Consider the following 12,280-nt stretch of genomic DNA (forward strand, 5'->3'; position numbering starts at 1 on the left):
TTTTAAAAAGCACAAGTTCCCAAACTGCTAGGTACAGATGATAAATATCCTATGGAATTTAGTTAATAGGAAATTTGAAAAAAGATGACTGGTATTAAGTGATATCTCCTTTCCTCAATTTTGTGATTAACAGGACTTTTTATTGGTATTAAGCTAGAGCAAACAAATCAGAATAGTACATATGCAATATTCAGTACACACAAAGTTAAAGAAATTCAAAACCTGTATAAAACAAAAAAAATTTGCGAAAAATTATACAGCTTAAGAGATACAGTGGTAAAGGTCCTCTCCATCCCTTGATTACAGCTTGAACTCTGTACCTAAATAGAAGAACTTACTGCACTCAACTGTAATAAGAATGAAATATAGACTCATGTTAGTATAGAGTGAATTTAGGGGATTAAATAAATTCTCTAAGAACCTTGCATTGGCAAACAGGTGACTTCAGTTGGTGAAAGCAGCCTAAGGAAGGGGAAGTAGGGAAGAAAAATTAACTGGTATTCTGAAATATTTTTTTAAAATAATTTCTTATTTTTCAAACACTGCTTTCCTAACAGAAGTGTTGTACACTTGCACAATGTTAATTACTTTATTATACATGGAAGCCTGTAATAGGCTGATTACACAATAAGACTGCAAACAACCAGTGGTACTTTTCTGACGTCAGAAGAGTACACAGGACTGAAACATCACCAAAAGTACATAAAAAAAACTCATGAGCATAAACATCAAAGTACAATAAAAAATGTAATCAGAAAAAAAATACATTTGCTAAAAAGTGGTTTAGAGCAGCGCCACCGCCTATCAGTAGCTTCGAATGGCCATTAGCATTCCTAGCAAGTTTCCATTAACTTCACAAGATCCGTGTACAATACTGACTCATGTACTCCAGAAGGTACAGGAAAGGCTGCAATTTCACAGAGGTTCTGATGTCATTAAGAAATACTGAGAAACTCAATGCTCATTGGTTAAGCCACCAGACAGAATTACAACCTTATTACACAGAGCTGTGAGTAAGTGGGGTTAGGATATTATTATACATGGAAACTTGTATTGGATTTACAAAATAAGGGGAAGGGTGTTTACACTACTGTTGACTATTTGATGCCATAAGACATATAAAAGTACATAATGAATTATGTTTCGGAATGTAAATCATTTAAAAATTCAAACTGTCAAGATAGGGAGAGGGGAGCAAGGAGGGAAGGCCCAAGAACCTTGAAGAACTGGGTTAAGAACAAGGACAAAACACAGAAGGATGTATGATATACTAGAAGACAAGTGGAAGAGAAAATGTTTTAAACCATGTATAATAAATGCATCCCCAAAATTTGTATAAATTACATAATACCATCTTAGGGTTCTTGTGATATGAACCAACCACTAGGGTTTCAATTTTTGTTGATGTCACTAGAATCTCTTAATGGAATTACAGCCTTGTTATAGTTGGGATGAGGGGAGGGCGCTTTTCATTCTTCTTTATATTAAAGCTATCATTCCAGGCTTTGATCAAAGATCCAAGAATATTTGTTCTACCAGTCTGGAATGAATGTGGTTTGGAAGATCAGAGTACATTTGAAAAGCTGCAACAAAATATAGGTAGCCAACATCTCAGAATTTTGGATCAGCCCAGATAGAGATAGCAATTTGAAATGTTTTAGATCCCTTACTTAAATGTTGAAATGTATATCATTCTTCTATCTGCAAGTTGGATATTCCAATACAGTGATAATGTATAGAATTCCCATGCGTTATTACACTTTCCTGAGAGTAAAGCAATTAGAATAAACCTTAATCCTAGGAACAAAATTTTTTTGTAGGTTTTTTTTTTTGCATTTAAAACTTTTGGGCTATTCCCTGACAATCTATACATGTAAATTTGATTGCTAAACATTGTCACTTTGAATGTCAAACTATTTTTAATCTATTGATTTTGATTAAAAATCATAATACAAACAGAGCTAAAATCACACTAACAAAATAAACTAAATATGAAAAGTTGCATTGAAAGGGCATGTTACATTATTCTTAATAGGATCATGTAGAAACATTCCAATGGCAGTGTTCTCAAAATAAAACAAAATTACATTGTAAGACCCCCAGCCTGGTCACACTTGGGACCTTACCTGTAACTTTGGCTGGTTGGTGTCTTTACTCTTGTACTACATGGCTCACTTACATCAGACATCATATTTGTATACCCTGAGAAATCTGACACTGAAGTCCTTACTCTATGGTCCACTTCTCCATTAGAGTTAGTGATAAAGGTCATTGGCACCCTGCTGCCCGACTTAAACTGAGAACCAAATGCTTGTGCAAAGTTCTCAATTTGATACGTTGTTCTAGGCTCTATGTCTTTCTGAGGATCTATCTGGCTAGTTAACTCCTGAGATGGAATCTGAAAGCTTGTGGAGGACTCTAAGTTTTTCTGTTCCTTCTGGCTAGTCAATTTCTGAGATGTAGACTGGTAGCTTGATGAAGTCTCTAAGTTTTTCTGCGGATCTATCAGATCATCCAGCTCCTGTGATGGAGTCAGCTGCTGATGGGTGGCCTCCAAAGCAGATAAATAAAAACCTGGTTGAGATCCAAGCAACATCCCAAAAGGAGGCTTTGGCAATGTAGTTGGCAACACTGAGGTAACAGATTGGCTGAAACCACACTCCAGGGGAGATGTAGTGTATATTTGTTTATCTGGAAATAAAGTGTGGTTGTGGAGAGTTGAAGACAAACTAACAAACTGGAAACCAGGTCCAAATGCAAAACCAGTGCTATTGGCTGATCTTTCAAAAGCTTGCTGGATGTATTTGGAATATCCTTGCAACATGTTTGCTTTGTCATTTGAAGATGTCTGGTTGCCTGGGCTCAAATTTTCCTCTTGAACCATGTCTGAATGTTCTCCTGAGGGGTGTAAATCAACACGTTCAGTTATATTGAAAGGATCCTCTTTCTGCCCCTCAGATTTACTGGAGTACTGGTCCAAGAGGCTTTGTAAGACTTCATCAGGGATTCCAGACTTGTCATGACAAGACTTGATCTCAGTGTTTAGAGATGAGGAATCAATAAGTGATAATGGCGCTTCGTTGTCCATAACGCTCACGCCTGCAGACTGGATGACAGACTGTTGGGAGGCCATGTGTCCAACATTTATAGAAAAGGCACTGTTACCGCTGGCAGTTTGTAAGTATCTTCTTTTCTTTGAAAACTGCATGGCATCATCATAGTTGCTACTTAGCTGGCCTTGCTTGCCACCTGCACTCTGGAGAAGACTAATGGCCTCCACACTACTATTGGACACTAGGCCAAGAGAACCACCTGGTTTCCCTGACAGTGATTTCTGTCCAACTATATCTGGTAATGGTGACACAAAATTAAGGTAGTTTTTGTCTGTATTTTTTCTGCTTCCTTTTTTGAAGACCAACTTTGGCACCCTCTTTTGCAATTCATCTATACCAGCGCCAATTATGCCACCACTGGAAGACACAATAGGAATTTCTACTGTATAACTCTGCATGTTGATATTATTTGCAATTTGTGATTCATTTGCTTTACCAGTCTTATGCTCCTTGTTTTCAATAGATAAGCTTTTTGACTTATTTTTTCTCCTTGAAGAACTTGTATTTCCCTGAGACAACACAGTCAGATTACCCATATTGTTATGGTTTGATGACCCAGGTTCTGCACTAGCTGCTCCTTTAGCTATGGCTTCACCACATGTGCGCCTGTGCTTCAATAATCTATCAGTCCTTGAAAAATACTGTTGACAAGTATCACATTTGTATGGCTTTTCTCCACTATGTGTCCTCTTGTGTCTCTCCATATGGTACTTCTGAATGAACTTCATGCTGCATTGATCACACCCAAATGGCTTCTCTCTACTATGAATTTTCTCATGTCTTTGCAGTAGGTACTTCTGAATGAAACCCATGCTACACTGGCTGCACTGGAAAGGTCTCTCTCCTGTATGAATGAGAACATGTCTGCGCAGGTGGTAGGAGCTCCTGAAAGCAGCGCTACAGTGTTCACAGATGTGAGGTTTCTGACTTGGGGAAAGAATGGCACCTTCTCCATCTCCAACCAGAGAAGGTTTGGAAGAAGCACTTGGCTTCCTCTTGGCTTTGATTCCCTGAGATTCTGGCTTTGGCCTCTTTGCCTTTTTGACATTAGTGTCCTGCTTTGGCTCCTCGTTGCCGTGGTGGTCGTCTGTCCTGCTACTGCTGAGTAACACATCTCGGTGGTGCTGGGGGGGTGGGTGCTGGCCGTGCTGGTGGAGAAGGCTCAGATCCTGGATGACGCCGTGGCTCCCCCCCTCCCCGCCTCCTAGGCCGGGAGGTCTCTCCTCCGCCCCTGCAAACAGTCCTCCATAGTGGTGGTGGTGGTGGTGATGCTGCTCCTCCGGCTCCGTAGGCTTCTCTTGTTTGATGCTCACCAGGGATTGCAGAAATCCCCAGGAGTTCCTCTGCGGGGGGTAGGCCGCGGCCGGCGCCGCGGGCTCCTTCTTGAAAGTCATGTCCGGGGCAGGAGGAGGAGGCGGGGGAGGTTCGGCGGCCGGGGCTGCGGAGTTGGAGGCCGAAGAGGAGGAGGAGGAGGTCGAAGAGGAGGAGGAGGAGGATGAGGAGGAGGAGGAAGAGGAGGAGGATAACACGCACTGCGGGGGAGGGGCGGCCCCCACCGCCGCCCGGGTGAAGCTGGTGACCGGGGGGAGCCGGTGGTTGAACATGACCATACTCGGGGGGAAGGTGGGTTCCATCTCCGCCCTCCTGCTGCTGCCGCCGCCGCCGCCGCCGCTGCTGCTGCTGCTGCTGCTGCTGCTACTGCCGCTGCCGCTGCCGCCGCCGCCGCCGCCGCCGCCGCCGCCGCCGCTGCCGCCGCCGCCGCCGCTGCTGCTGCTGCTACCGCTGCCGCCGCCGCCGCCGCCGCTACTCAGGAACCCGCTGCCGACTTTCATACCCCGGAGGAGGCCTGGCTGAGGAGAGGAGGAAAAGGGAGGAGAAGGGAGGGAAGGAGGAGGAACCGGGCCCCGGGGCCGGGACCACCGCGGCGCTCAGACCCCGCCGCCGCCGCCGCCGCCGCCGCCGCTGCGCCGCCGCCGCCGCCCAGACCGCAACGCGCCCGGCGCTTATCCCCGGCCGCCTCCGGCCCCAGCGCGCATGGTACGGCGGCCCTACCCCGGGCCTCGCCCCCTCCCCCCTCCCCGGCCCCCAGCAGCAGCACTTACGGGTCCCGCCGCCGCCACCGCAGCCGCCGTCGCCTCCAGTTAATAAAAATAACGCCGAGTCCTCTCCACAATGGAATTAAAAGCCTCCCTAGCACTGCGCAGGCGCGGCGCGGGGTCTGCTGGGAACTACTCGACCCGGCCAGAGGGGAGCTCTGGGGAGCCAGGGCGCCTGCGCAACAGCTTCCGCCCGGCCGGCCTGTCAATCATTCGGGCGGTTGGGCCCGAGGGTTGAGGCCGACTCGTGTGGGGCCAGTGGGGCGGGGACTTGTGAGGTGACCGGCGGGGGTGGGCCGGGGCTGAGGCAAAGGGGATGAAGGCCCGGAGCGGGTTGGGCCTTAGACGTGCCACCGACAGGGCAGAAGGGACGAGGATTTGGGCTTGGAGTTACATGGGCTGCCTGGCAGGAAGAAAGAGGGCGCCCGAAAAAGGAAAGGAGGCAGATGGGGAAGGCAGTGGAGGTGAAGTGGGGGAGCAGAAGGGGGACCTAGCCCGTCAGCGGGCTGCTCGAGAGGAGACGAGAACACCCCCTTGGGGGCCCTCGGTGCTGAACCTCAGACACCCCCCTCTCCCCAGTCGGCCTGCTCTCGCACCCATTCATCCCCGCGTTAGTTTGCGATCTCTTGGACCCGGTTCCTTTGCAGTCGTGGGAGTGGCCTACGTTGAAAACGTAATCGGGCTGCCTTTGCCAAAAAAAAAAAAAAAAAAAAGGTGGCTGTCTTACTGCCAACCTACCTGAAGGCTACTCAAAAAGGAAACCGCTTGCAATCCGAGTTCAGCCGCCCTATAAAACACACGCCCACACGCACTTCATCATCATTAAACGTTATTTAAATGCCCGCATTCCTTTGTAGGCTTTACTAATGAGCCTATTTGTCCTGTTATCTCCGCCACTGTTCTTTTGGGAAACTGAAGCGTTTACCTCTACCATCAGCTCCTTTGGAAGTGCCTAGATGTCATCCCTCCGCCCCCACCCACCCACCCAAGCCGAGCAGACTCTTAAGGACCATAGGCAAGACTGTTCATTCCTCTTCCTAAACGGAATCTCCCAAACCCAGCATATCCGCTCCACAAATATTTATTGAGCCCCTCTGTGCTAGGTGCCCATCTCGTTGTAAGCAACTTGAGGGCAGGGACTGTCACTTTGTCTCTTTGTGTGTCCGCTGTGCCTGGCGCGGAGTAGGCGCTTAATAAATGTTGATTGAATTGATGCCGAATATGCAGCCATCTGAAGTTGCATTTTTCCTATTGGATTATGTAAATAAGTCACTTTTTGAAAAAAATCAAGTCAATCGGGAGCTTCACACAGGAATAGACTAGGTACTAAATGTTTCTTGACTTGAAATGCTAGAATTATAATGACAGGCCTTTTATAGTATATTTTCTGAATATAAAAATAAAAGATTTTCTTTTCTCCTTTTTTCTATTTTATCCGTGGGTTGCAGTTCATGTTTATATAACAGTTTGTGGTTTGCAAAACCTTTTGCTCACACCCAGTATCATTAGTGTTAAGCATATTTTATAGATGAGGAAACTAAGACCTAAAAGGATGAAAGGACTTGTACAGGGTCATACAACTATTAAGTGTCACAGCTAGTATTGGGAATCATGGTGTGCTAACACCAAGGCCTCTGAACCATGCTGACATAATGAAATTGTGAATAAATACCCACAGTCCTCACTTATTTGGCCTCAAATATTTACAACTAATTTTTAGAATAGTAAAGGCGATTCATAAAAAGAAACCAATATTTGATGAACTATTACGTTCTACATAATGTTTTTAGAGTTCAGAAAAATTAGTCCCTCATTCCATGGAACCATAAATGGTAAAATTCTGTTCCTTGAATTGTAAAACTTTAATACAGTCAAGTGTAGCTAAGTGTTAAAAGAAAGACTGGAAATTCAAAAACTTAAAACAGCAGTAAAATATTAGTCAATGCCTTTGAGAAATGAGTCTGTCCCTTTATTCAGGGTGTCTGTGTTTAATGGTAAGCTGGGATGCATATAAGCTAGTCCAAGCATGAAGGGCAGTAGGACACTCATATGGAAAGCCAACTTTGTCCCTCAGTTATCAAGATAAGAAACCTGTCATTTCTCTCATTCACTCTGTCAGCCTTGAGATACTCCAAGCAGACTTACCTCTGTGTTGTACACCCCATATATCAGGAAGATGAAGAGACCCTGTAAAATAAAATGGAGGGAAAAAGCTGTTAACTCTAATCATTTCAGCAGTAGAAATACCTGAAATAAACTTTCCTGGGAACAGACAAAAGAAGACACACTTCATCAAGGTCAATTTATTTTTCTATTTTTCAACATTATAAGCTGTACCTTGAACATTTATTTGATAACATGGGACTGCATTTTGCCTATGGCATTTTGTGCTATTCACCTCTTTGGAAACAGGAAAAGATTCACCAAGAGTGGAGCTTATTAATTAGAAAAATTGTTATGCTTGCCTCTGAATAATCTTTGTTCAATGAATTAAAGATGAACTCATAAATGTCACCCAAATAATTTTAGAATCATTATTGAATTATTAGTATTTCTAAATACCACAAAAAATTCGGTAACAGTATGTATAGTTATATTCCTCTATAAGACATATCTCAGTTAAAATATTTTATTAAAATGTAAAATATAGGAAAAGAATAGGATAATAAAAATGCTAACATTTCAATTTCCAAATGATTAGCTATTGTGAAAATTTACAACTTTTCTGAATTTAAAAAAATTCCTAGTTTAAAATTTATTAAGAAATATGCTACTTAACCCTATATTTGACACTTCACATAATTACACAATACTTAGCTCATTGAAAATATCATTAAAAAAGGTTTTTTATGATCATACCTAAATATAAAAACTCACTAGAAATTAGAATAGTAAACTCTCAATTTTTCATAGAAAATACATGACAATTACTAATGGCTTCATGGGTGCTCATCTTTCTTTAGATATATCTTTGCTTTTGACAATTGGAAAGCACAACATTAAGTGATAATGATTAAATGGGGGGTTGTAATTACAATCTATAATTAATAAATGCTTAAAATTAAGGAACCTAATGAATTGTGATGACATTTCAGAAAGTGTTCTATTCTGCATTACCAACAAAATTTAGATTCAGAGATTAGATTTAGGTTAGAAGGTAGAGGAGTCCTGAAGTAATATTTCTACATTTGATTTTTATCTCTGAATTCTTAATGCAAATGATGCACAAGAGATCACAAAAGAGACCAATTTTTAAAAAAACTCATTAATTTCTTATTGATTTGTATCAGTCAAGTCCCTCTGTAGATTTTGGGCATCAGATTTTTTTTTTTTGGTGGGGTGAGACAACTGGGGTTAAGTGACTTGCCTAGGGTCACTGGGCATCAGATTTTTAACAGAAATGTTTAATGCTAAGGCTTTTTCCCCTTTCCATAATTTTTCTTCTTATTCTAGTTGCTCGCATTTTATTGGTGCAAAAGCATTTTAATTTTATGTAATAAAATGCTCTATTTTGACTTTTATAATTTCCTCAATCCTATATCTATGTGTAAATTTTTCCCTTACCCACATTTGTGAATAGCATAACCTTCTGTTCTCTCTCTCTCTCTCTGGAAATTAACTTTTTTATTTGCACTCATTGGACTATAGATTTATAACCTGAAAGAAAATTATTGTCCTCTAGTTCACACTCTTCATTTTTATATATGAGGAAACTGAGGCCCAGATTAAGTGACTTGACCAGGGTTGCATACATAATAAATGGCAGAGCTGAGATTCAAACTCAGATTCTCTGACTCATAATTGAGAACTCTTCCCACTATATCATTCTATGCTTTTCTAAATTTATTTTCACCAAATTGTATTCTAGTTTCCACAGTAGTTATTGTCAAATACAGAGTTCCTTCCCCAATTGTTTATGTTCTTAGGTTTACTGAAAATTCAGTGTCCTTCTGTGTTTACTTATCTAATCTGTACTTCTAATGTATTTTCCTATTTCTTATTCAGTACCAGATAGTTTTGATAAATTACTGCTTTGTAATATAATTGGAGATCTGACAATACCAACCCTCCTTCCTTCTTTTCTTGCTTATTTCTAATGATGCTCTCTGGTGTAATAATTAAAACAGTAAAAGTACTCTAGCACCTGAGCAAATAATGAAAGACTTTAAGAGAGTATATGAATTATTGATCCTTACCATTTCATTGGTAGATTTTTAAAAGTACATGCATACTCATAGCCATTATGCTGTGTGGGTGCATATATTATCCCTAGCATAATTGCAAGAGAAAACAACCCTCTCAAAGAAACAAACCAGATTTATACAGCATAGATTGAACTGAATTAATTTTGTTTTACAAGTCATTTTCTTAATGACTACTATTTCTTCTATTCTAGATAATTCTGCCTTTTTCTCAGTTATCTAAATGTGATGGTCCACAGCTCCAGTTCAGCAGATAATTTAAACCTCTAATCAGTTGTAGAACTATATTAGGGATAAATTACTCAATTCTACATCACATTTAAGAGTATAATTGTACCTTCTATATAGATAAAAGGTGAATTCTTCTGTAAGTCAAATTTCTGCAAATTGGGTCGCATAGTAACATAGTACATGTAATAAATATTAAGGAGCCTTACTGTCTAGATAACATCTTCAATCACTCTTTTGGTATTAAAAAAATCAAATGGGTGGTTATGTGAGTAATTATCCCCTAATCTGATTTTTTAAAATAAATTCATATTTTCATATGCCATATTTTCTTACAGTGAGATCCACATCTAGGAGGAAAGCAAAGCAGAAAGCAACCCAAATAAGATTAAAGTACATTTTTTTCAATATCTGGTAGTCTGATAGTTTGTCATTCATATATACACTTACTAGTAACTCACCATTGTCTAATAATTATTTTTGCATTTTATTATATTCAACTTATTTATGGCAAATATATGTATACATGTGCTATTTTTTGAACTTTTAATTAATATAAAATTAATAGCCATATGGTCCCCTTTCAAATAAAGCTGAAAATTGTCAGTTTAACTGAGGAGAAAGAAATCAAATCTAAGCAGTGTCCTATTCCCCTCTTCTCCTCTTTTTCTTCAACAGATGTACAACATAAGAACATGAGTAAGCCCAGTCACCAACAAGTAAGTGTCTGCCTGAGAACTATGAAGTCTGAAGATTGAAATTACTGCAGGGCGTCCATGCCTCCCATTCCCTCAGGCAGTCTACATGATACCGACTTAGTGAAAAATTCAATACAACTAGGTTTGAAATTTTATGTGACAAAAAACTACCACTTGAAATTTTTTTCGCCAAACTAACCAGTTATTTGATTTATTCAACTGCTGTTTGGCCATCATATAGACATAATTTAAAAATATTTATAAGCCTTTCATTATTAGATTTACATCCCATTTCCTGTCCCTTCAGATTCTGAAAAAAAAAAAGTAACAAAACAAACTATTGGATACAAAATCCTAGACTTCTTACTACTTCATAACTATGAGCCATTTTTCAATTCCTGCAGAGAGAACCCTGTTAGGAACAGCTGGAAGGAACCAACTGCCAATCCTCAACTGGCACAGAAATTTCTGGAACTCCTTCCTCCAACATTCTGTCCTGTTGAAGACTAATAATCAAAAATGTCCCACATATTTCTGAAATAACTCCAAAGATAAAAGATTCTTCAGATGTCACACAGGTATCAACTTTTATTTTTTCCATCCATAGGAATATTACTCTGAATAATTGGTGCCACCATAGTAAACACATTAACAATTAGGCAGAAATCAACCAAGTGTAGCAAGCTGGATTCCTAATGCATGTGAGTGCTTATGGGCAAGAGCCAGAACTAGGAGAAGACATTAAGATATTGCTCTGATACTATACAACGTTAAAGAAAGAAGCTCTAGAAAAAGAGGAACAGCTCAAGTTCACCTAAGAAACTTTAAAAGCAAAGGCAGCTTTTTAAACATTTCCAACCATTATGAAAATAGTCATGTGAATAATATGTACAGATAGATAAAAGTATTGAGACCCAAGTGTTGTTTTTGTATTGATCATTTTTGTACTTTTATCATATGCTTTATGGCTGCTATAAAATCAATATTCTTTCAAGTGGTAATATGTTATTTTCCTTTCCTATCCTACCAGAGAGGTACCTACTTACACAGTGGAGATTATACCAAAGACTCATAAATGAAAAAAAAATACCTCAACAACTAGAATAAGTCTTCAAATGGAAGCTCTGTCACCTGGTTCAAAATGAGATTGCAGAGGTCACTTAACATGTAGGTTTATTAAATTAATTTTACAAACATACAATTGTTTCAAATAACTTTGGTTCTGTTCAGATCTCAGGTTGTCTAGCTGGTACAGCAGGAAACAAGCCTGTTTCTTAGTTAACTGTGTGCCAAGTTTGTTTTATGTTCTCTTCTTCTATCAACTACAGATTCTTGTCTGATGAAGTGTTCTTACGGTGTGCTGGTTTACATATGGCTTCCCATCCAGAGGCTGCTGGGTGATCGAATAGTCAAACATGCTCATCTTTATTATCAACATTTATTGAACATCCATAGGAACATATGGCACTGTACTAAAAGGTATAGAATTTTAGAATGGATATAGACATTGTATTTATTTTTAAGGAGATAGTTGAGTGGGAAAAAATAAAAGCAAATTCATTTGCGTATAAAAAATTCATCCTGACATATATAAACTACTATAATATTAGGAAAGCTGGTGTTTGATGCTTGAAGACTTCCTGGTAGAAAAGAAACTAACCTGAAATCTTATCATTTTATCAAGTTTTATAATGTGTAAAAGAAAACTCAGAGAAGTTCAGAAGGAAGCATAGAAAAGCAGGGAAGTTTTGAAAGTAATGTATACGATTTGTTGGGGTTTTTTAGAGCAATCAGTATAAAATGGAAATTAACGATTTCATATAAAATTCTCTTTTCCCTTTCTGCTGTGTATGTGAAAATGTTCCGTTCTTTACTTAGATTTTTAAAAGAGAAAAAATCATAAGTCTTAAAGGAGAATAATTGCATTGTGGCAAATAGACATC

At 39.9% G+C, this 12,280-nt stretch overlaps 1 protein-coding gene and 1 long non-coding RNA gene across 3 annotated transcripts; one reads left to right on the forward strand and one right to left on the reverse strand.

Annotated features, from left to right (window-relative positions):
• Positions 1 to 575: 575 nt before the first annotated feature.
• On the reverse strand, positions 576 to 5,337 carry ZNF281 (zinc finger protein 281). Of its 2 annotated transcripts, none has more exons than XM_044004870.1 (2): positions 5,216 to 5,337; positions 576 to 4,963 (listed from the first exon to the last, which is right to left on the reverse strand). In XM_044004870.1, exon 2 carries the CDS (start codon positions 4,943 to 4,945, stop codon positions 2,123 to 2,125), a length of 2,823 nt encoding a protein of 940 aa, XP_043860805.1. In that variant the 5' UTR covers positions 4,946 to 4,963; positions 5,216 to 5,337; the 3' UTR covers positions 576 to 2,122. The 2 variants fall into 2 exon arrangements, with proteins under 2 accessions (XP_043860805.1, XP_043860804.1); XM_044004869.1 differs by having other exon boundaries at positions 576 to 4,959; positions 5,216 to 5,330.
• Positions 5,338 to 10,751: 5,414 nt separating this feature from the next.
• On the forward strand, positions 10,752 to 11,803 carry LOC122753297. Its single transcript, XR_006356267.1, has 3 exons — positions 10,752 to 10,915; positions 11,368 to 11,504; positions 11,666 to 11,803. It is a non-coding gene; the product is annotated as an uncharacterized LOC122753297 (long non-coding RNA).
• The last annotated feature ends 477 nt before the right edge of the window (positions 11,804 to 12,280 follow it).

This window comes from Dromiciops gliroides, chromosome 4 (genome assembly GCF_019393635.1).
Source record: "Dromiciops gliroides isolate mDroGli1 chromosome 4, mDroGli1.pri, whole genome shotgun sequence".
Taxonomy (NCBI): domain Eukaryota; kingdom Metazoa; phylum Chordata; class Mammalia; order Microbiotheria; family Microbiotheriidae; genus Dromiciops; species Dromiciops gliroides.